This window comes from Vipera berus, assembly GCF_964194415.1.
Source record: "Vipera berus genome assembly, chromosome: 1".
Classification (NCBI taxonomy): Eukaryota; Metazoa; Chordata; class Lepidosauria; order Squamata; family Viperidae; genus Vipera; species Vipera berus.
Genome location: NC_138202.1, coordinates 323,494,013 through 323,519,250, shown reverse-complemented (window position 1 = coordinate 323,519,250; position 25,238 = coordinate 323,494,013). Strand labels below are relative to the sequence as shown.

General features: G+C 37.2%; 1 protein-coding gene across 2 annotated transcripts in view; it reads left to right on the top strand.

Annotated features, from left to right (window-relative positions):
- Positions 1 to 9,670: 9,670 nt before the first annotated feature.
- FBXO11 (F-box protein 11) overlaps positions 9,671 to 25,238 on the top strand; it is an 81,170-nt gene continuing 65,602 nt past the window's right edge. The window contains exons 1-2 of one of the 2 annotated variants that reach the window (XM_081342567.1): positions 10,209 to 10,367; positions 16,252 to 16,280. Coding sequence is in view for 1 of the 2 variants with exons in the window: in XM_081342566.1 (XP_081198692.1) it covers positions 10,115 to 10,367 (253 nt within the window). In the remaining variant the exon portion in view is untranslated. Of the gene's footprint in view, positions 10,368 to 16,251; positions 16,281 to 25,238 lie in introns of both variants that reach the window. The other variant, XM_081342566.1, reaches the window with a different exon arrangement.

Below are 25,238 nucleotides of genomic sequence, written 5' to 3'. Positions count from 1 at the left end.
TAGGAGTGGGAGGCACAGTTCTCCAGTGGTTCTCCTCCTACCTTCTGGGACGCTCGCAGTCGGTGTTGGCAGGGGGGCAGAGATCGACCTTGAGACCTCACATTTGTGGAGTTCCTCAGGGATCGGTTCTCTCGCCTCTCCTGTTCAACATCTATATGAAGCCGCTGGGCGAGATCATTCGTGGTTTTGGAGTTGGGTATCATCAGCATATTTTTATTTCGACCCCAAACCACCCCAGTGATGCCCTCAACGTGATGTCCCGCTGCCTGGAGGCGGTCCGGGTCTGGATGGGGAGGAACAGGCTTCGACTCAACCCTGACAAGACTGAGTGGCTGTTCGTGCCGGCATCCCGGGAAATTCCGATTATTCCATCTCTGGCCATGGGGGGTGAGCTATTACCCCCCGTAGATAGGGCGCGCAACTTGGGGGTCCTTCTAGATTCACAGCTCTCTTTGGAAGAGCATATTGGAGCTGTGACTAGGGGGGCCTTTGCCCAGGTTCGCCTGGTGCACCAGTTGCGACCCTATCTAGACCGGGATGCCTTGCGTACAGTCACTCATGCGCTCGTGACTTCTCGTCTAGACTACTGTAATGCTCTCTACATGGGGCTGCCCTTGAAGTCCACTCGGAAGCTCCAACTGGTGCAGAATGCAGCCGCGCGAGTTGTGCTGGGGGTTTCCCAATACTCCCATGTTACACCTTTGCTCCGCGAGCTGCATTGGCTGCCGGTTGCCCTCCGGGTGAGATTCAAGGTGTTAGTGACTTACAAAGCCCTACATGGCATGGGTCCGGATTACCTACGGCAACACCTGCGGCCGGCGTCAACTTCCCTCCGTCCAGTGCGCTCCCACAGAGAGGGCCTCCTCAGGGTGCCTCCGATCAAAGAATGTTGATTAGTGGCCCCCAGGGGGAGAGCGTTCTCTGTGGGTGCGCCAGACCTATGGAACCGCTTGCCGGTTGAGCTCCGGATGGCCCCCGACCTTCGCTCCTTCCGGCGCGATCTAAAGACTTATCTATTTGAGCAATCTGACCTGGTCTGATGGGTTAGGGTTGGGGTTTTAATACGTCTTAATTATTGTTTTAACCTTGGGCATTTAATTGTTTTTAACTTTTGTATCCTGTTTTTGTATTTATTGCCCTGTATACCGCCCTGAGTCCTTCGGGAGAAGGGCGGTATAAAAATATAATAAATAAAATAAATAAACTCCACCCTACCAGATTAAAAAAAAAACTTCTGGGTTATATCTCCTTTCCCCCGGATCCCACACCCTCTTCCCTACCCCTCATTGCAGCCTGGTCCACTTACCATACATCTTTGGAAAGCAACCACTCCACCACGACCTTCCTACATGGAGGCTATGTGGCACCGTGCAAGAAGTGGGTACCATATAAAGGCAAGGAGTGGATTGGATCTCAATGCGATCATCCAGGGCCATACTGCCACACCTTCCCAGCTCACCCCTGGCACCTTGCTTAATGACCATTATGACTTGCAAGCATAATGAACAAGCTCCATTATAGGTATAAGTCAAAGACTACCTGTATAGGAAAATCCTGTTATGTTGATAGCAGGAAGAAAAGTTTTTGACCAGCTTGCTACCTGACATACTGATTTATGCACCTATAATTTCACTTGCTGCTTCAATCAGGGGATGCATCAGCAAAGTTCATTGACCAAATCACCCCTTTCAAATATACCAAAGAATAAGTGATATCTAAAATGTTTAAGCCATGATACCTTCTAAAAAGAAAAAGAAGCACAAGGTATTAGCAAATTTCACCATCTTATAGACAAGTTAAAAAGCAAAGTTCCAATCTCAGGAAATTCTCCCAATTTATGTCCATCAATTGAGAGAAATGGCCATAATAAACTCCTACCTTTTTTCTGTTCTTTCAGTTATTGGTTCACTCCCTAAATGCCAACTTTAATAATGACTCTTTTAAAGAAACTCATCTACAGTTGTCCAAATAATAAGGTTGTCCAAAAAATTTTAAATAAGGTGCTGCTGAACAGCCTTCATACGAAAGACAGTTGGGGAGGACTTATTTTACAATCTCTTTTGATAACACTGTCATCCAGTCTTTGTAGCCTGCTTATTTGTGATGTTCATTGGTTTTATATTATAAGTAACGTGCAGGAATGCAGCATCTTGCTTATTCTTTATATTTCCTAACACGCATCGTTTGATGTAGATTTTTTTTTAAAAATCATTCATTATTGTTAGCTGCTAAATTTGGTATTGCAAATCTCTGGAAAACCCAACTACATTTTTTGTTGGAGCACTGTATTTTACCTGTGATTATATCATCCCTCTAGCAAGGAATGAATTTTATGTAAGGTTAAACCTGAATACACTATTGATGCATTTTGCTGTGTAAACATTTTCATGGACTAAAGGGGAAAAAAGGAATATCCATATAAATGATTATTCTCAAAATCAATTTATATTGTGTCAGTGTAATTAAATTGAGACTATCAAGGTGATACAAAGTGCAACCTAGCCTTTGATTCACAATGAATACCTGTATAAGATCTTTAATGAACGTTATTTGATTTACAAACTTGCTTTCCAACTGATATGAGAGGAAGCAGAAGAGCTCTAGTGTGGTTTTTAAATTCTTATTGGATCATATAGAATTATTTACAGAAACAAACTTGAACAGCTGCTTTACCCACTCTCTAATGGGACTCATTAAAATCCTGTTTGACACTCCAATAACTCTGTGTGTTTGGGAGTGAGAAGGAGAAAAGTATGTATACTTTAAAGAAATTACAGGATCTGGAAATTAAGATCAAAGGTACAGAATGATCTCGAGGTTGCTCATGCTCCCCATGCTTTCTTGACGGATTAAAGAATGATGAGGATAAGAGAAGAGCATTTTTTCCCTGCATATCCTAAAGCGGCACACAGGAGCTGCAGACTTTTTGCAATTAGAGTCTAAAAAGGAAGTAAGGAATAAAAAAGATTTAGTCAGAGATTGATTTAGGAAGGTACTTATGAGGTACTTTTTGTATTTGGGGTTTTGGAAAGCACAAAATTAGTAGCCCTCACACAGTATGTTAAACCAAAATATGAATCTGACTTTCAATATTTGAGGAACTCAAATATTAACTCAACTGAGAAGATATCTATAGATCCTCTACATCCTGGACATAAACTGTTTCATCTCCTTTCCTTGGGATGGCGCTACAGGGCATTGCATGCCAAAACATGCAAAGAGACAGTTTTTCCCTCATGGCATCAATCTGCTGAACACTTAATTTTCACAGTGCTGTCTAATGTTTATATATATTTACCCATGTAGTATGGCTGTAGTATTATAATTTATCCTTCTTATCTTCTTTACTCCCCCCTCTTATTGTTATTATTCTGAACATTAAGAAGTTGGGTACCAGAGACGAATTCTGTGTGTGTGTCTAATCACATATTCTATTCTATTCTATTCTATTCTATTCTATTCTATTCTATTCTATTCTATTCTATTCTATTCTATTCTATTCTATTCTATTCTATTCTATTCCTCCAACTCCAAAACAATAGCTTACATCTTAGAATGTTGTGTAATCCCAGCCAGTTTTGCTTTATTAAACCACACTTAAATCATGGTTAAAATTAGGCTTAAGGTAGTTTGAGAGCCCCACCATTATAAGGCTGAAGAGAAGAGTTTTATGTATAGGTGCATGTGGACAAAGCCTTCATATCATTCTTGATTCCCAAGGTAGTTCTAATATTTAAATTTAATATTTAACGACTCGACTCCAAAACTGAAGAAAACATGGCTCAAAAGAAAGACTAGGATGCATAAGGGAATCAGAATTTGTGAGGAGCAGGATTATATCTTCTACATGCCAATTAATTCTTACATTTCAATATTGCTTTTGCAACTATATTACCTTTGACAAGTGAGAAGTCTGAGAATATACATTAGTTGAGGCGTTAAAAAGGTAAAGCACATGCGTGCTAGTCGTTTCCAAGTCTAGGGGCCAGTGCTCATCTCCGTTTCAAAGCTGAAGAGCCAGCGCTTGTCCGAGGATGTCTCCGTGGTCATGTGGCCGGCATGACTAATGCCAAAGGCGCACGGAACGCTGTTACCTTCCCACCGTAGTGGTCCCTATTTTTCTACTTGCATTTTTTACATGCTTTCAAACTGCTAGGTTGGCAGAAGCTGGGACGAGTAACAGGCGCTCACTCTGTTATGTGGCACTCGGGATTCGACCTGCCAAACTGCCGACCTTCTGATCGACAAGCTCAGCGTCCTAACCCACTGAGCTACCACGTCCCTTTAGTTGAGGTACTACATGATGCCATTTTAATTACAATTAAATACTTTAAAATAGAGTTAGCAATTATTTATCAAGTAATATTTCTGATTTCACCTTAGTCAACTCTTATGCAACCAATTCCTTCGGATAGATTATTTTCTATCAACACTGTTTCTGATAGAGGATACAATTGAGGTTACATAGGGTTTTGCTCTTTTACCAGGGACTTAGCCTGTCACTGAGTGGTCTCAGTGGTTCCTTGATTGTTTGCTATTAGCTTGCTTGTCTGAGTTGATAGTTCCTTCATTGGGGCATTGTTTATTTCTTGATTGTTGGTCTTATATTAATTCTTTTCTATCAGAAACAATGTTGACAGAAAATAATCTATCCAAGGAAATTGGATACTTAAGAGATATCTAAGCTGAATTCAGATATATTACTTGATAAATAATTGCTAATTCTGTCCAGCAGAAATATAAATATTGTTTCTAAATTCATGGACATTAAATGTTTCAATTGAAATAAATAAAAATAAATGTAATTTTATAATTTATTTCTTCATTCGACAATTTTTCTCTAGTGTTTATTATTCTCACTCAGATATATTTTCATTTCAGGCTAAATATGAAAACTTTGTTATTGACTTCAGGAACAAAATGTAAGTTGAAGAGGGAATTTTTGGAAGCTTTTTCTTTATAATAGTTTTCATACTTTTCATTTTTTCAGATGATATTGGTCTAAGCTGGATTACTGAATTTGTTAAAAGATATTGGAAAAACTACCGAGAAGTTTGTTTTAATCTATATACTACTAAAACACTTGTTCCCTTAACCTTTAACTGGATGAAATGCTACATCATAGGGCAACAGTTTTTAAACCAGGGAACTTCAAATGGGCTAACTTACAAGAATGTATCCAAAATCTGAGACCTATGACTCCCATGGAATTGAAATTTGGTAACTTTTATGAAACAGATTAGGATATAAAATATTATCATAAAACAGTTTATGACCTAATGGCAAATGTCATAAAACATTTCTTGTACTGATATTTGACTATGCTTTACAGTTCAACATGGGGTATTTTCAAAGTAGATACAGTGAAGGCAATACAGAAGCTCTTTCACTGTTGAATGCTTTGAGGAATCTGGTAAGGAAATATCTCTGAAACTAACTCAATGGTTCACGGGTTGTCTAGATATTTGTGATTAATATAAATATTTAACAACTTTGGTACTTCATTTAAAGGTTCAGAATAGTAAGTATGCATCCATTATTTTCCTTAGTTTTTTGTAATTGTATAACTTCTTACAATTTATTCCAGCATTTTTGAATATTAGAACTCAAATGATCATTTTCTTATTCAGCAGGGGTTACTGAGAAACAACCTCTACCTTATATTCCATTTCTGTCTGGAATTCTTTTATACTTCAATGACTAGCACAGATCATTTGAAAAAAAAATCCTACATACAAAGCAACTAACCCTGCTCACCTTTTGAAATTATTACTATAAGTAGTAATAAAGAACTGCATACTAAATACAGTACTATAAGCAGTAATAAAACTTTACAATGTGTTTTTATCAGATTGGAACGGAAATCTATTCCTTTAGAACTGCAAAATTCTGTTAATGTAGCCTTGCAATAGTGCAGAATTAGCTCCTCTAGTCATGTTTCCTGTCTGGTTTAACCTGGGAGGGCTGACAAAATAGGATAGACAAACAGCTAGATAGACCGATACTGATGCAGGGTCCCCAAGCTAGATTCAACAGGCGTACTGAACTGCAAACATCATCATACTCAATCAACAGGACCATTGTTTATTGTTATTGTTTTTTTAATGACATATGGCAGCTTGGTATCTCAAGTCATTCAATACAATTTTCTCCTTAAGTATGTAAATTTGATCTCCAAATTACTTTTTTTGCCAAAGCTTTGATCAGTCCCAAATTTCTTTGATTTTAGTCATGGAACTGCATTGTCCTTGTGCTCTAATAATATTTTTAACTATTTAGTTCAGAATAATTATCCCTTAGGGTTACATGTGCTAATTTTTCACTTTATTGAATATCTGTAACTATGTATCACACGTTTTCTTAGGGAAAATTATTTATTTCCTGTAGTTTAATATTACCGGTTGTTTTTTTTAAAGAATCACTGTGTATTTGTCAGAGTTCAGTGTACTTGCCAATTCTTATTGTGCGTCCTCACAATCAGCCAGGCTATGGGAAATCTTTATTATTCCTTTTTTTTTTGGAGACAGGAAGTAAACTGCATAATTGGCAGAGAATATCATCTCCTTAGTCCAACAGTCCATGTCTAGCAGTTGCCAACCATTGCCAGAAAGAGTGGGATGGTGGTCTTGTTTGTACACAGAAGTTGGTTGGAGAGTTACTTCTTGGCTTCCTTAATCAACTGTATTCATGACAACTGTCCTCCATCGTCAGCTGTTGTTTTTGAGATCTTGAATGGCATTCTGCTCTAATATTGTTGTATCAGGAGAATACATAACTGTGGCTTGGGCTTATTAGCAATAGCTTTCAGTGTAGAAATCAAACAGTGCAATATCCATCTGGGCATGTCTGCAGTATTTTTAAAAATATATTTGGGTTTGGTATGAACTGTGGTTGCTTACTGTCCCAGGATATAATGTGTTAGAAACAGAATGTTTGTTCCAGATAATATCTTGAAAGTATAGGTAGTCCTCGGATTATGACCCTAATTGGGATCAGAATTTTCATCAAGTGAAGAAGCCCTCATGGAAAACACATGACTGTGCTGCTTAGCAAAGCAGTTCCCAAAGTCCCAGTTGTGATCGTGATCCTGTAACTGGTCATAAACGTGATTTGTCACAAAGCACCTAAATTTTGATAATTACCAAGAGGGTGTTGCGATGTTCAGAACTTCAAGGAGTGGTTGTAACTAGCATTCATTCAGCAATGTCATAACCTTGAAAGATCACTAAATGAACGACTAATAGTATTCAAGTGAAAAAAAATGTTTCATCTAAGTTGTAGATTATGTCGGTTTAGTAGATCAAAGGATACACCTCATGAAAAGATGGACAATTTTCCTTGGCTGAATGGCTGGATAAGTTCACAGTATTTTGGAGTATATATGAGCTCTTTTAAGAATGCCATGTTGCTTGCTTCTGGTTAGGAAGATAATGTCAGATTGTACCTATGCCAGTTTCTTGGTAAGATTTAAGGATTTTTATATATGCAAAAAATCAAAATGGAGGAAGAGAACTTTAGCATAACAGAATTTGGTGGCACTAAGAGAGAGGTTACCTCCTATAGACACACATACTGTTGGAAGGATATGCTTGAAATTATTAGGATTAAGAGTACTCTGTACATTGAACACTCGATATATCAAACATATAGGATGTGTAAAACCAAAATAATTTAGTAAGAAATGTTATACATATGACCAAGGTGCTGAAGATGATTTTGAAATGGGGAATAAAATTAGTTCTTTCTTTGGATAGCTATTTATAGTAATTTGTGATATTAATTTCTTCCAGTTGTAACAAATGTAAATATGTTCTAATTATAACAGATTTTTACAAATTCTAAATTGTTTATCTTAGGACTAATAGGTCATAGAACAATATCTGCAAGATAACCTTTCATATAAATCTAATGGTACATCCATGTAGTTTCTGTAGTCCTAGAAAACTTATTAGCCTTTATAATAATCTTTGTGGTTTTTCTTTTTTTTATTGAAAAGTTTTACAGTACATTTTATCTTTAACAAATAAAACAAAACCCCTCCCAACCCCCTCCCCTCCCACCCCCTTCCCACTCCCCAACCCTCCCCAACCCCTCCCTCCCTTCCCGACTTCCCAGAGCTAAGTACAGGGTATAAGAATACAAACAATCATAATCTACCTTATGCAAACAATCATAAACTATTAAAACTATCGCACTTTAACTCATATAAATTAACTCCAAACAGTATAAATATCACATCAATAACTATTCAAATGCTGGATAATACTTTTTAGTCCCATATTTACTCCACAGTATCTCTCTGTTGCAAATAGTCTTTCAAGTACACCAAAGTCTTTGCCATATCCTCCAATCTTTGTGGTTTTTCATGCAATGGAGTAACAGTTATCCTTGCAGAGGTGGGGGGATAAAATAAGTTATAATTAAATGCATTAAAACAAATATCATGAAAATAGATGTAAAGGCAGTAAGAATTAACCAAATGTCGTAGTCATAAAAGCAATTTGGAAAGGTTAAAAATGGTCAGGAAAATAAAAAGGGCATTTGCCAAAGACACATTAATATAAGCATCTAAGCAAATTTCTAATCCAAGATCATAAAAACCGAGTAGGCTCTCTAGCACAGCAGATTAAGACGGATCCATAAATATGTTAACTTCAATAAGTGTGCAGCTTTAAAAAGGGGGGCATTTTTAAATTGCCTGGACAAATTCAACTGACTGATGCATCCCACAATATACTTCCAATGCTGATATTTTAAAACAGACGAAATAGCTTCTAAAAAAAGGGACTGGATCCACAAAATATAACAAATTGGTACCTCCACCTGAGAAAAGTTATACTTAGGTACCTACTCCAGAATACTGTACTCTCCAAACAGAAGAAAGCCACCCAGCAAGAAATGTCAAGAATCACCCCCAAATGGAGACTATTTTCTAAAAATTATTTCATACCTACCCTTTTATTCTATGTTCCTTGAAATATTTTCAGCCTCCTTGAAAACCGAGGAGTCCCAAAATGAGCCAAGCTGTCGAACCAAAAATCCTGTTTCAGAACTAAACCACTTTTTCTTTTCTGCTCCACCACCTTCCTCACTCAGGAACTGATTAATCATTTCTTTGGAGCCGAGATAATCATTTATAATAAATACATTACTATTATCCCATGCTCCTTCACTTCCATTCTTTCTCGGAAAACGAAATTCTTAATATTTCTCTGGCAGGAAGACCGTTTTGGAACTCTTTGTACCTTTGACCCAGTTCGAAGACGGAACCCCATTTGCTCTCTCCCTTTCCTTGAACCTCGAATTCAGCTCTGGGCAAATTAGAGACTTTTCTGCCCTGAACCACTCTCCCAAGCCTTCCCCGTACTTCTTTGGCCTCCCGCTTCTCAGCTTTTTATACAGCCCCCTTTTGCTGCGGCCTCCTCCTGCCACCCCACCCCGCCGTCTCTCCTCCCACTAGTTTTCTCAGCTTCCTCCCTCCCTCCCCTCTCCGCTCCTTTTTTTCTCCACCTCCTCAATACCAGCCGCCCCTCGGCCTGAACATGCAAGCCTCGCCACCATTGGCCAAACGGCCTCATCCTTTCCATGCGGGATGCGCGGATTGGACGAGCCAAGGCTTGTCGCCTTGCCCGTTGTGAGAGTGTAGAGAGGGACGGAGAGAGGGAGGGCCTTTTTTCCTCCTCCCCCTCTCTCTCCCTCTGTCTCTCTCGCTCTCTGGCGGTGTCCATGGCTCCTCCTGCCACGGAGAGGCGACGGGCTTAAGCCGAAGCCGGGCCGGCTGTGGGTGACTCCCTTGAGAGAGACCTTCTTGGGGGGGCTGGGGAGGGGTGGGAGGGAGAAGCGCGAGCTCCCGAGCAGGGGGAAGGGGGTCACCAGCGGCACGAGCATCCCCCTCGTTAACCGCCGGCGGCGGAGGAGAGACCCGGGCGGCAACGGAGGCATAGGAGGAGGCGCCTTCCTTTTCTCTGAGCGAGCTCCTCTGGGCCGGTCTCCTCAGCCAGGAAACCTTCCTTCCCCCTCTCCTCCTCCTCCTCCTCCTCCTCCCCCACCTCCCCTCCCCAAGTCTCGTTGCCGGAGGAGCGACCCCCTCTCCTCCCCCCGCCCGAACCGGCAAATGAACTCGGTCCGAGCCGCCAACAGGAGACCCAGGCGAGTGTCCAGGCCGCGCCCGGTGCAGCAGCCGCCGCCACCGCCGCCACCGCCTGCTCCTGTTCAGCCGCCTCAGCAGCAGCAGCAGCAGCAGCAGCAACCACTGCAACTGCCGCCGCCGCCTCCACCGCCACCGCCGCCGGAGAGGAACAACAACAACAACGCCGTAGCTGCCGCCGCCGCCGCCGCAGCAGCCGCTATCGCCGCTGGGGAACGGGGTAAGCGAAAGAGGGAGGGAGGGGCGGCAAAGGGGCGCGGGCAGAGGAGAGACGGCGAAGCGGGTGGGGTTCCTTTTCCCACCCCACCCCCTCTGCAAGCGGAGGATACGCTCTCCTCGTTCCGGGGACCTGTTAGGGACATATAGGCCGCGCTTTGTTTGGCTCGGGCCCTCCTTGAGGTTTGGGTTGCCAATAAGCTACGGGTTCCTCTCAGGTACTTTTGGGTTGGGGTGGAGGGTTCGAATGGAGAGCGCAGAGCCTCCTTTATGGGTTCCCCAAGGAGAAAGAGAAAGGGAGAGTAAGAGGACGAAGGAGGCCCGGGTCTTTTCCACCTTCTCCCCGGTGGTTTATTTTAGCCGTGGGAGGAAAAAGCTTCCCCTTGTGTCCGGGACACGGTGTGTATCCCAGTAACTTGTGTTGACACCTTTCCTTTTATTCTCTTAATCATCTCCTCCTCCTCCTCCTCCTCAGCTCTCCCCTCCCTCTCCCCCCCTCGTTTTTCTCTCTTTTTGTAATGGTGTCTCATGGAGACAAGAACTGCTCTCTCACCCCCTCCCCTTCCTCTTCCTCTCTCTCTCTCTCTCTCCTCCCTCGCCCTGCCCCAGTGTTTTTGCTGCGCAGTTTGCATGGCTTTAGTTAGCCGGACCCCGAAGGAAATAACGATCCGCGATAGGAAAGGATTCGGAGGGGTGGCATGAAAGAAAGGAATTGCAGACCCTCGTCCCTACATAGGCGGCGTTTTTGTCGGGGTAGATCATCGGCCATTTATTTATCTGCTTCCCTTTCCCCTTCTCGCCCCCTTCAGTCTGTCGCACCACTCTCACATACTGGCCTAAATAAAAACCCACAAATATTTGTTCCTGGTGTCAGCCTTGCTGCGGGTGGCGGTAGAGAAACCTTCGTCGTTTTTCGCGCGTGTGAAGGTTTCAGTTCCCTTGCTTGTAGGTCGGGGCCTAGCGTAAAAAATATATTAGATTGAGACCAATTAGACGTCCACCATTGTTTGAAAGAATTGGAAATGTAATCGTGAAAAGGGAATTCCTGTTTTCTTTCTTTCTCTAATAGATGATTTACATGATCACTGGAAAAATTAAATAAAACCCAGATCTGGGTGTCTGGGGGCGGGGAAAAGTGTTGGGAAAGGAGGAGGAGGGCGATCATTTTCTCACTAGGCTGCGTAACTGTTGCCATATTAATTGGCTAGGTTTCTCTCCCAGTGTTGGTGTGCTGTCGTCGCAGGGTTATTTTCTAAAGGAGAAGAACGGGTGGGATCGTAGGAGACATTTTGCATGTATTATCCATTGGGTTGGATTTTAATTTTTTATGCACTATGTGTCGCACTTTTCTCATGATAAAAAGAGAATGACCTATGATATTGGTCGGTTAATAAAACACCTTTAGCTGTTGATAGAGGAATGTCTTTTGTTTGGGTATGTAAGAATAATTTACTAGGGATAAAATGCTAGATTTCAGAAGTACGTGGTGATACAGTATTTTTTTTAAAAAAGATGTAATTGAGGGATTGTTAACTCGGAATTTGCTCATAAAGAATCCCAGGATGCTTTTAATTCAGCTCTATTTCCCACATTCATCCAAACAATGTTACAGGAACCAGATTATTTTTAAAAGGTGTGTGGGTTTTTTTTGCCTAACTATAGGGTTTGTGTAAAATTTAAAAATAATTCTGATATCAATTACATTGGTAAGATTCTAATGTACCATTTGAAACAAAATCACTTCCTCCTTCTGAATATGATGTAGACTTCTTTTGGATTTATATACAAAGTTTCTAAATAGTTTAGCAAATTTTGTAAATAGTGAAAAATACAACTAAAGTAATGTTGCATTTCATTAGCTTATTCCTTGACAGAATTGTAACATAAATGAACTAGATATTAGATCTCAGAAGTAGCAGTCAAGCAGTACTGTTTAGCTCCTTCTGGAAATTATTTTTGCTGTAACACATTAAAATTGGATAATATCCTTGTGCATATATCAAGCATAAATATTCATGCTGCAACTAAGACAAAAAAGAGTATAGTTAATCATAGCAGGTCAGATGAAGAATATTTTATGAAGCTAGATCACTGATTAACACATAGAAGACATTTCATTGATTGAAGAAGTGTTAGAGTAGCAAATTTATAAAAATAATTTAAAGTGCTTCTTAATAAGATTTTTATCTATTATTAAAAGACTTTAGCTAATAGCATGTTTTCCCTTAGTTTTGATTTTCTGGTATTTTAAATTTCTACTTTAATCTTTAAGGCATTTGGCCTACCTAAGTATGTAGGCATTTATTTATTTATTTACTGCCCAACTTTCTGTTCAGGCATGAATAAGATATTTACCGGTAATAAGACTTGAGTTGTAAGAATGTTACAAATTCAATTTGTTCCCTAAATCTATTTAACAGAAAACCTGCCAAGGGAATGGTTGACAGGAATTTTAAGAGAAACCAACCAAGTGAAAGAGTAAATGTAAGATACAGTTATTAACATATAATAAGATAAAAAGGTAAATTACATTCCATGTAAAAAAATAACAAATTTTAGACCTACATCATAGACCAGAATCAATACTTTATTCATTAAAGTTTAAAAAACTTGAATTTGGCCTGGTATTTGTATCTAAAATTTAGACCTGTTTTTCAGTTTGGACTGTTGTATTAGCTTGGTTTGAATGTTCAAAGGATAATGATAATTTCATTATATAAATGATATAGCTGACAGGTTTGGAACAAAGTATTTATTTCCTTGCTCGATGCATTGTGAAAATAGTGATTTGGATTCAGGAGGAACATATTCATTCATTCTTGATAACTTGCAGATATTTAAAAATAATGCAGCTATGTGCAAATCTTGAGCATTGTCCAAAGATAAGTGAATTATAGTACTGAATTGAAGGTTCTGACCTTTGCTTATTTATTCCAAATTAACAGCTATCTTCAAAATATCTTGAATCAGTTATTTTGAAATAAGGAAAAATGATAATAGAGAAGTATTTTTTAATCAAGATAAATTTTAAAAAGTTATTTCCATGGTATTTTGAAGAGTTTTATTTTAGAGATTGAGAGTGCTAAATAAGCAAGTTATTTAATGTCCACACAACCCAATTTCTCTATAATATAGTTTTACTTTGTTAGCTTCTAGACCACAGGTCTGCAACCCGTGGCTCCGGAGCCGCATGCGGCTCTTTCAGCCGTCTCCTGCGGCTCCCAGTCCTCTGCCATGTGCAGTCCAAAAAAAAAAAAGGGACTAAAAAAGTTCAACCAATCAATTCAAATATGCAGGGCAGGTGCATATCTCGCCTTGGCTCCACTCTTCAGTCAAACCCTGTTGTGCGCATGCACGCATGTATGCGCATGCGCACATATTTTTTGTGGCTCCCAGTTTTTCCTTTTGTGAGGGAACCAGTTCCGAGTGGCTCTTTCACTGTTTCAGGTTGCTGACCCCTGTTCTAGACAATATTTACATGTCACTAGTTCCTCCCAGTTTATTGATTTATTTATCTTTTAATATAAATTACGTGTAGCCAATCAAAATCAGCATGTTCCAGCATGCATTCTGATACTAAAATGAATAGTTTTTATTTTAGGAAATAATATACAGCTGACACCTGTATCTGCACATGGAACTCTTTAGCTCAGTTGTGGTGATAGTGAGAATAGAATCTGAATTGCTATTTAAATTGGACTTTTTAAGTTTGATCTTAAAAGTAATTATTATTTAAATTCTGCAGTTAATTTCTCAAAATTGATTCCAATTTAATCTACTATTAGCCATGAATATATATTTTTAAAAAGTAGTTGGCTCTTCATAAATAAATAGTATATAAAGGTACCATAATTCATATGAATTGTGTAACTCAACATAGTCTCTGTTTTAATATTAATTTTTTTTAGCCTGGTGCATTTTGTCCACTTTTGCTTGTATGAAACACTATGGTTCATGTGAGTTAGTCTGTAGGTGGCTATAGAACAATATGATAGAATTTGCTACAGATAAATCAGCATTTCATACATACCTGATAAATCAAAAATAAATTCAGATTTAATTTATGCAAAAAGTTTCATACTCAATATATGACATATTTTCATTATTAAAAATATTTCTGCAGATACTTACATAAGAATATATGCTGACAGGAGGGTGGAGCTCCAACACCTCAAATGGTGACAGATGTGGCCTTTGATTTTATATTAAGATTTATGGGCAGTGGTGCATAAGAGGAAGTTCTCTTTCACAGTATACCAGATATGATGCTCTTTTCACAATGCTAAAATAAAAGTGAAATAATTAGAAGACAATTTCATGAAGCCAGATATGTACAGATTGAAAAGTATTTATTTCACTAAATAATTTTTTAAGATTACTAATTCCAGTGCTTTTTTTGTAAAAAAAAAAAAAAGGTGCCGGAACACACACAAGTCATATAACCCACCTTGCCTACCCTACAAGGTTTACCTTTGTAGTTAAAAAAAACACCCTTAAATTTTTTGTGTATCTAAAAGACTAGGATTTTGTTCAAGGTAAGTTAATACTATTAATGTTACCATGCAGTGTGTGGCTTTAAATTACAAGAAGGCATTTTATTAATCTTTTGGGACATTTACCATTGGCATACCCATTTAGTTTAATGAGTGGAAATGTCAGCTTTCTATGTGGAATGAAATTGGCCCAATAAAACAAAATTTGGTTGCTTGTAAAAGATTGAATTATTTTTAAGAAGTCGAACAAGGTGGAAAAATTTACATTTGGAGTTTAATATGGACATTGAAACAAATTAAAGTTGAAACTTTGTCAGTGAACAGATTACTTTTAATTTACCTTTAAGTTAAACCCAGTTTAATAAATAGATCTGATTAAACCTCATACTGTAGGTCTACCTTTACATCTGACAAATACATTATATATATTAAATTACAAGGCATTGGCTTTATTCTTACTTTTCCCCTCTGAAGTTTGAATATAAAGTATAAAAGAATAAAAAGATTTTTGTAGACATCCCAGCCTTTGAACTACCCAAGGAACTGAAACAGCAAAGTTTTGTTGTTGGGCAAGTTTCCACGTCAGCCTGCCTTTCTTCTCACTTCGTGTCTTTTTAACCTCACACCCCACCTTCTGTAAGGGAAAGCAAAAGACTCACCCTCTTATGAAAGATGGCCTCCATGTTTATGTGTCTCCCACTGCCACCATCTGCTTCCACACCACATGGTCCAACCCAGCCAATCAAGCCACGCTCTGGCTGTGGTGCTCCGGCACCTCAGGGCTCCTCCTAGAGGAGGGAGATAGTGCCAGAGGGAACCCCGCTCGCACCGGGGCATTTTCAAAGGGAAACAATAGTAAGGGAACCGAGGAAAAGAATGCAACTCTGGAAAAATCCGTTGAAATAAGGTGCCGGAACTCCGTTCCGGTGCGTTCTATGACAAAAAAAGCCTTGACTAATTCAAACAAAATGCATGTTATAATGAGATGGGTTTTTTATATTATCTAATTGCTATAATCACTTATTTGAGGGAGGGGAAATTGCATATATGAAGTCAATAGAGTGACTATTTTCATTAGGTTTGGTGTTATTTGTATATATTTGCCCGAATCTGCACTTAAAAATAAATTTTGTTATCATCTATTCTTTCATGGAAAACAGATTTCCTGAATACATATTTCATTTAAAAAGTTAGAATTAAGTATTTTTAACAGCAAGTTCACACACACACAAAAACACAAAATACACACACACACACACACACACACAGATTAAAATGGAAGTAAAAACTGTGAAAGCTCTGCTTGTACATATTTTGTTGTACTGTGCATGAATCTAAAAAATAGGCTGTTTTAACATAGTAATTTGTGAAACTCAGACACATTTCTGTTTTTAGATGCTTTGTGAAACTAGCTGGCAAAAAAGGTTAGTAACTTCTGTTATATATTTAGCTTTAGGCCAGTGTAGTAGATGCTATGTAACCTTCTATGCATTTCAATTATCCTTAAAAAAGCCAATATTCAAATATCTTAAATACTTTTGAAATCTGTGATTGTTGCAGAATAATTGCTGAATTGTTTAATTATTACTTCACATTATTTTAATATATACATAAATTGGACATATAGAAGGTAAACTGAAAGTTATAGAATGCTCTGTTTTCATTTATGCATTTCATTCACTCAAGGCCCTGCCTATTTCTAGCGCTAGAGCTAAAGCCTATGTCCTGAAAATCTCAAGTACCTGTACTAGATTTGGAATAAGTATTGAATGAGATGTCTTTACTGACTACTGTCTATTCTCTGTGTCTGCACAGAAGATGAAATACACTGTTTTTCAATGGCTTATGATTTCCATAATTTTATGAATGTAATAGATGAATATTAATGTGTCTTATGACATTGAGGCATCTCTTAAGCAATATAGGCTGTATAAAGTGACCATAGACAAATATATACTGCTCAAAAAAATAAAGGGAACACAAGATAAGAGATCCTACTATTAAATAATAGGATTTTATTTTTTTGAGCAGTATATAAACATACAAGTATATGTATTTGGCTTCAGGAAATAAAATTACCGTATCCAACCCTGTATTCCACAGTGATACCGTTACATTTTCAATTGATTTATAAATCAGGAATGGATAATACATATATGTTTTTACATACTTTTCTTTTGAATATTTGCTTAACTAGATAGGTACAGTCTGTTTTCATTTTTTAAAAAGAAAAATCACACCTATTTAATTTAACCAATCAGCTCTTGTAAATATCGACCAACTGTAGTACAATTAGAACAATGATGAATAAATACAGGAATAAAAAATAATGTGCAGGCTAGGCTCACACTTCATATTGAGACATAATGCAGTTTTTGATTCAGCTTAGTGTATACAGTAGGTCACATGTGCTAGAATGATCTGTAAATATGTGACTTTGTATATTGTACAACTTAGCCAGTCATGTTTTAATCAATAAACTTACTGCTATAAAATAACTTACTGCTTAATGTAATTGTATGCATTCTACTATCAACAGGCGCACAGAATGCTATTACCTTCCCGCCACAGTGGTACTTATTCATCTATTTGCATTTGCAAGCTTTAGAACTGTAAGGTGCGCAGGAGTTGTAACAAGCAACAGGAGCTCTCCCTGTCATGCAGTGCTTGGGTCTTGAACCTGGGCTGTCAGCTTTCCAGCTAACCAGCTCAGTATCTTTAACTGCTGAGCCACCACACCCCTGTTTAAAATGTAGAAGGTCACTTATATTATGTTCATACAAAATTTAAAACAAAGTTATTATTGGAGTAATTATAGAGCCAGTTTTCAGTATTTTGATGTGGCAGATTATTTTTCTCAGTTTCTATGGTTTGGGGTAGTATCAAAAGTAATAAAAGGCTTTTTTATTTCATTCACCTATCTTATGAACCATAACTTCATGCAGTTTAAAAACAGCAATTAAGACAGTAAAAACATAACTATCATAAAACTCTCAGTATCTGGAAAAAACACACTCCCAAACATCAACAAACAGCTTTACTGGGCTCCAGCCTCAGTCAATTCTACTCCAACATTTGTGGAAAAGGCAAGTCTTCTGGGCTTTCTAGAAAGCAAGGAGAGTAGGTGCCTGCCAGATCACTGGCAGAAGGGTGTACCAAAGGGCAGGAACAATTATCAAGAAGGCACAACTGCCTAGATACCACTAGAAAGCAACATTTAATGAAAGGGACCTGGAGTGTGAACATCCTATCTGACCTAAGAAAGGGCAAATACCTTGAGGGAGGGGCAGTCAAGAAAAACTTGAATTGTTCACTGAAGATCTTAAGTTTTTGCTGTCAGTGAATTCCAGAATACATGTACTTTTTGGCTCACCTGAAACTTAGTGCCCAGCAGCTACTGTTACCAGGGAAATGTTCTGCTTTTTAGTGATGTTACTGTAGAACCTCCTAAACTTTCCAAAGAATGCCTTTCTTTTCCAGAATACAAATTTGAAATTCACTTAACTTGCCCAATTTGTAATGTGTAAACATTATTAACCAGTTAAATTAATTGATCATAAAGTTTTAATAAGATGTGCCCTGAATTAGAAAATGAATATTTAATAAAGAAACTAACTTTAAAGATTATATGAAAATATATGTTTATCTGCTTTTATTGCTTTTCTTAACTCTCGAGGATACAAGATCCAACTTTTACTAGGATTGCAGATTGTGCTCACTCACAACAATTGTCTTTTCAAAAAACATTTGGGTACTTGTTTTAAATATTCTATTATTTTGGTTATTCTTCCATTTATGGATAGCTTGCACTGATTCTAAGAAAGCTGAAAGAGTGTATGGAATGGAAGATACGTGATAGAAGCATAACTTATGCCTGATTTGTAATACACATAAAACTGTTTTCAACATATTCCAGAATGTAACAGATATATAGATGAGTAATACAAATTTGTTACTAAATAACACCTGCACAAGACATCTGTTTGATAAGCTTCTGGATAAGCTACTGTTGAACTCTTGGGCCTTTGGCTCCATTACTACTGTGAGACAAACAGCAAGTCTACAAATGTGACTCCCATGAAACAAAAGGCTTTACCAAAGTAGCATTAAGAATATATGTGAAACATGCATAATATTATTTGGCAACAGTGCAAAAGTACTGTGCTGGCAGGCAATAGAATCTGGATTTTATATCTTATATGATTAAGAAAAATTATAGCCTACTTTTCCAGCACTAATATCAGGATGGCGATTTTATAAGATTTTGAATATAATGAAATTAGGCAGCAAAAATTAGATAAGTGTTTAAGGTATTTTATTGTCTGATAAATACCAGAAAAGCAAACTACTTGATATTTTATGTGAAAAGCAAATTTTTGGATGATAAGGTAATAATATTTATAGGTTAATTCATAAGGAACTTTTCTTAAACATACCTTATTGGAATGAAGTAGATTTTGTTAAAAGGCTTTCTTCTTGAATTACTTATTGAGGAGTAAGACGAGAGTAATGTCATTTGGAATTTCCCCTCCAACATCAAAATCTCAGCCCTCATATTTAGTAAAAGAATGCTGATTCCCAGCAAGAAATACTTAAGAGGCCATTAAATTCCAAGAGTAAGGGTGGGGGGGGGTGTCAAAGTATTATACCACTATTATAAAGGCTGTTGATTTTCAGAGTAATATTTGAGATTGCATATATGAAATCCATGTTTTTCTTTATTAAACTTATCTAACTTTCCCCATCTGGTAATTTTCTAAAGTGTTGAGTTTAATGAGGTTAGCTAAGGATAAACGTCAATATATTTGAAAGGTACTGGATTTAGAAAGTTTGCCTCTGTTTATACTACCCCAGGGCTTTTGTATCTAGTTGAAGACAAGATATTCATTTAAAGTTCTGACAAACTCTGATGTTTGACCTTTTGATCTCCTTCACCGGATATCAAAACTTAACAATGAAGTGGAAATTGCCTTCATAAATACATCTAAGGAGGTTTGCAGTCATGCGATTCATGGTTGTCCCCAAAGTGCTTTTTAATAGGCAACTGGACTTGCTTTGTTTTTCCTTGAAGACGTTTCGCTTCTCATCCAAGAACTGAAGAAGCTTCTTAGATGAGAAGCAAAACATCTTCAAGGAAAAGCAAAGGAAGTCCAGTTGCCTTTTGAAAAAGCACCTTTGGGACTTTCATAAATACCTATGCACAGCAGATATAGGGATAGATGAAACCATGTATTTTTAGTCTTTGTCACTTTCCCGTATTTTCCATTTTGTTTCTATTTTCATCTCCAGGAAAAAATCATTTAAATAACTTTTTAAAATGTAAAGTAGTACCGTGCTGGAATGTTTGGAAAATAAGGAAAATGTATATATACCTAAGATTCAATCCATGTGCTGATTTAGTATATATATGAATAAATGTGATACAGTTGATATACCTTCCATAATCTATCTAGCTCATATCAAATATAACAATGTGATAGAGATACATTTAAAATAAATAAGATGCAAGATTTGTATTAGTATTTAAGTATTTAATTCCCCACTGTCCTGACCAGTATAAATAGAATCACAATTTAGTTGGTCTGTACAATGGAGAACATTAAGGTGCTATGCCAAGAGAGGAACTATATAATTTGAGATTTCTGTGGTGTTGCTTGTTAACTATGTTCATTCAGTATGTATTGCTTTTAAGTTAACAGTTGTATGAAAAATTAATTAAAACTTGGTCATCCAAGGTATGATTTTATAAACCTAGGTTATTACATTAATGACAACTAATGTAATCCAAAATTAGGCTTTTTTCATATAGCTTTTGTATAATTCTCTATGCTACCTTTAATTGCATTCCAACAGAATAATGTTTTGAAGTGGGTGGTGGATTGTTTGGAATAAATCTATATAATTAGAGTGGATAAAGGTTGACATAGCCAATAAAAGTTTCCTAGGAGCAGTAGTTGTTTAAAACTAGCTGTTAATTCTAGCTCTTTCTGAATAAAAAATGCACATTTCAAATTTCAATTAATTCTAACTCTTTGGAAACATTAACACGTCTGAAATGTTAACCAAGGCATATTATGCTAAAAATGGAAATCTGCTTAAAGCTTAGTATTTTAATCAATTAAAATCTTATATAGCATTTTTTAAATGGGACAAACTCTTAAAATAAATTTGACGCTATGTACAATGTTTGTGTCTTAAAATTCATGGTTGTAGTGTAGAACTTTTTTAGGAATAAATGAGACAGGAAATAATATTCCGTGGCTTTTTTTTGCCACTGAATGCTGCTTCAAGTGGTGTAATTCAGGGAAGATTTACAAAAAAGGGAGCAGAATAGCCTTTTTTGAAATAGGATTGAAAAAACATCCCTGTTTGCTTAGAGCAGGGGTGTCAAACTGCTGGCCTGTGGGCCAGTTGCATCATACAGAGGCCGCGGCTACTCCAGCTCCAGCAATGCAAAAAAAGTCACGATACGCCGCATCATGTGATGCGGTGAGTTTGATACCAGTGGCTTAGAGTATTCCTGATACATTTTTGGCTTCCAGCGCAACTCTTAAATTGATCTTAAACATAACTACAATGAAAATAGCTAATCCTGTTTCATTTAAATAACTTTTCTTACCTTCAGTGTACTTGTGAGCATTGTACTATGCATTTCCCTAGTACTGTGATCTCCATCACTTCTTGAGCAGCAGAGAGAAGAAGAAAGATGTGGACTGATTGGCACCTGAAACAGCTTTATTCACTGTTAGCAAACACACACACACTGTCCTTTCTACTTTTCAAGTGAAAGAATGGAAAGTATTGCTTCCCGTTGCTTTTGAAAGAGCTCTGTGGAGCTCCAGAAACCTGCGTGGCTTAAAATCCCCACATTTGTTTGTTTGTTAAATTTATTGTCCACCCATCTTAGAGAGTAACACAGAGGCTTATAATATTAAAAGATAAAACTGAATAAAATTCTCCAAAAATATAAATATATAATTGAATATGAAGATTGTGATACCAACACATAGGAATATCTTTGTAGCTATAGTGAATTAGCAAATCAGCTGGCTGTTGCAAGCATTTCTGGAGGAGTTGATGACTGCTGGGATCCTCCATTCTGTACAGCTTTGAGTTGCTTGTATATATGAATTCTGCACCTGCTTTGCCCATATCACCAGTTACCGACTGCACCAAGCCAATTTTGTCCTGGTGTTTCTTCTCTGTATTTTCTCTTTCTACTCTGTCGCATGACTTGATTGCAAGCTCTCACCTCAACATTCATGCCTTATGTGCCGAAAGTATTCTCTTCTTACAGTTAAGTGCCGGTGTGGCCCAGCTATTACTGGCTTAAAGTCTCACAGAAGGGAAAAGGGAAAGGAAAAATTTGTGTGGCAAGGCTGTCTTTATAGACCTATCAGTTAGAATGTGCAATATTTAATAAACTTACCTTGATTATTTGATTTGATTTGATTGATACTTAAGGTGGGAGGTATTCAGCCATATTTTCCAACAAAGCATTAGGATGAATGAAATAAGGATTTTATTGTCTAATAATGGCTGTACAACTATACAATGCCAGGACATTATTGGTAAATAAAAAGGATGATGTTAGAGCTAACTTTGGTGCACTCCTGTTTCCAATTGATATATATTTAAAACAAAATTTGTAAGAAGAAAGATACCCCTAAGCATATTGATGCCCATTGTACTACATAGTGGCCCTAATACTTGCTATGAAGAAAATTTATAGATAGGTTGGAAGTAATGGTTTTTAATTTTTGCAATTTGTTATGTCTGGTATTTTTAGCTTTTTAGATTGTTTCCAAAAATGCTAGCACTTTGATTAGGTTCAAGCTGTTTGAAGTCTGTGTATGTTAACTGACTAGGGAAGAATTTTGCATTAAAATCTGTTTTTATTTGTTTAGTATAGATTTTTGAACTAGGTTCATTATTAATATAGTAGTTTTCTTTAACTTTTCAGTTGTAATTATGCTCTCTGTGTTTTTTTTTGTTGTTCAAATCTGGAAGTTGAAAATGAAGTCTTTTAGTGAAAGGTACAAGATTTATAAGATTTGAAGAGAAAGCAGAATATATTAAAGAGCAAGTAGTTTACTGTTTGGAGATTTTATCCTCCAAGTGGTAGAACTTCAGTATTGAAGGAGCAGTCCTAGCTCATGCACTTGGTAGATGCCTGTGGTATAGGGACATGTAAGAGGACAAAAATGTAAAAAGAAAGTACTTTAAGACAAAAGTTGAGAAAAATCATGTGACTGCATATTAGGTGCTTGACAATCAGCTTATGTTTATGGCAGTTTTGAGTGTCCTTTGAACATGTGACTACATTTTACAAAGCTGTTCCCAAAGACCGGCATTTACTTCAAGCTTTTGGCAAAACCAGCCTATAATGAATAGTGCAATTACTTTACAACTGCAGTGTTCACTTTACAACAGCAGCATTCATAGATTGTAAAATTCAGTGGGCCATGTGGATGACCCATTTTATGATCCATTTTTATGACAACTTAAACTATGATAGGCAGGATCCATTATAGTCAAAAGTCAAGGACTACCATGTCAATAGCACCATATATTCACAGTGGATGACTACATACAAGAATGGCTTCCATATCTCTGTCTCTCTGTGTGTGTGTGTATGTATATGTGTGTGTGTGTGTGTGTGTATGTGCAAATTATTCAAATTGCTAATAAAGAATTTTGGGAGGCTGAGATGATCATTTCGAACTCTTTATGTTCTCATCAGTCAGTCATACCCTTTATCTGAGATATATATACACACACATACATATACACACACACACACACACACACGGACGGTGAGCTTGTCGATCAGAAGGTCAGCAGTTTGGCAGGTCAAATCCCGAGTGCCGCATAACAGAGTGAGCACCTGTTACTCGTCCCAGCTTCTGCCAACCTAGCAGTTTGAAAGCACGTAAAAATGCAAGTAGAAAAATAGGGACCACTACGGTGGGAAGGTAACAGCGTTCCGTGCGCCTTTGGTGCCTAGTCATGCCGGCTACATGACCATGGAGACGTCCTCGGACAAGCGCTGGCTCTTCGGCTTTGAAACGGAGATGAGCACCGGCCCCTAGAGTTGGAAACGACTAGCACGCATGTGCGGGGGAACCTTTACCTTTTATTTTATATACATACATACACATACACATGTATATGTATATATATATATATGTATGTATGTCTTTCTATCTACCTTCATTCATTGCAAATTTAAACATTCAGAGTATGATTTCATGGGGAAAATAAAGAACTGAGTTTAGAAATAGGAAAATTTTAAATCTTATTAATATCAGTCAGTACAATGAAAGGGATGTTAGAAAGTAGTCCTTTTAGTGGATATTTTCTTTTTTACTGTTAGGTGATTTATGTTTAAATAATAAAATAAAGTAGTGGAATTATCATTCAGCTCAAGAGTTTTAAATTTTTTAAAAACCCTTTCCTTTTTTTTGTTAAATTGGTATATTCTGCTTTTTAAGTTTAATTCTTTCTCAGTGATACAATGAGCAGTAACTACAACTTTTTCAATTTCTTTGTCTACTTACACTGATGCTATATCATTGCATTAACTTCTTAATTTTTCTCCTTTTTAAAAAAAGTTTTTAAATAAAATGATTAATTAAAAAAGGAAGAAAAAGAAATAATATATTTTAAAATCATGACAGTGATTTAGAAACAATATTGGAACAATATACAGCAAATTTTAAAACTACCATTTCTAAAATGCTTAATTTATTTATTTATTTATTTATTTTATTACATTTATATACCGCCCTTTCCCGGAGGACTCAGGGCGGTTTACAGGGAATTAAAAACCAAAAATACAAAAGTTAAAAACCAAGTTTAAAAAAGATTAAATTTATCCCTATACAAATAAAACCCCAATTAAAATAAATTAATCCTCAGCCTGGGCCAGAGAGCTCGAAGAGCCAGGTCTTCAGGCCCCGGCGGAATGAACGGAGGTCGGGGGCAGTCCTCAGCTCCACTGGCAGCTGGTTCCACAGGGCAAATGATGGACAAAGTACAGACTGATTATGTAGAATTGGTCTACTTTTTAGATAGGTGCTATGTTATTCAGTATTTTTTCTTAATCATAATAAAATAATAAGAATAAATTAATGTGACTTCTAAAATTTATTTATAACTTTTTGCTAGGGATTATAAAATATGCTCCCATCTTTAAAATTTAGACTGATAATTTTAGTAACACCTAAAATATGTGATATCAATAGGGCAATTAAAAATAATTGAGAGGAATAATTCATCAGTTTATTCTTTTATGAAGACTTTGTAAAATGGCTGAATATTATAAAAGATTGCCATGGAATATGAGCAAAACATTGGAATGTGTCACTTTTAGCTTTTCA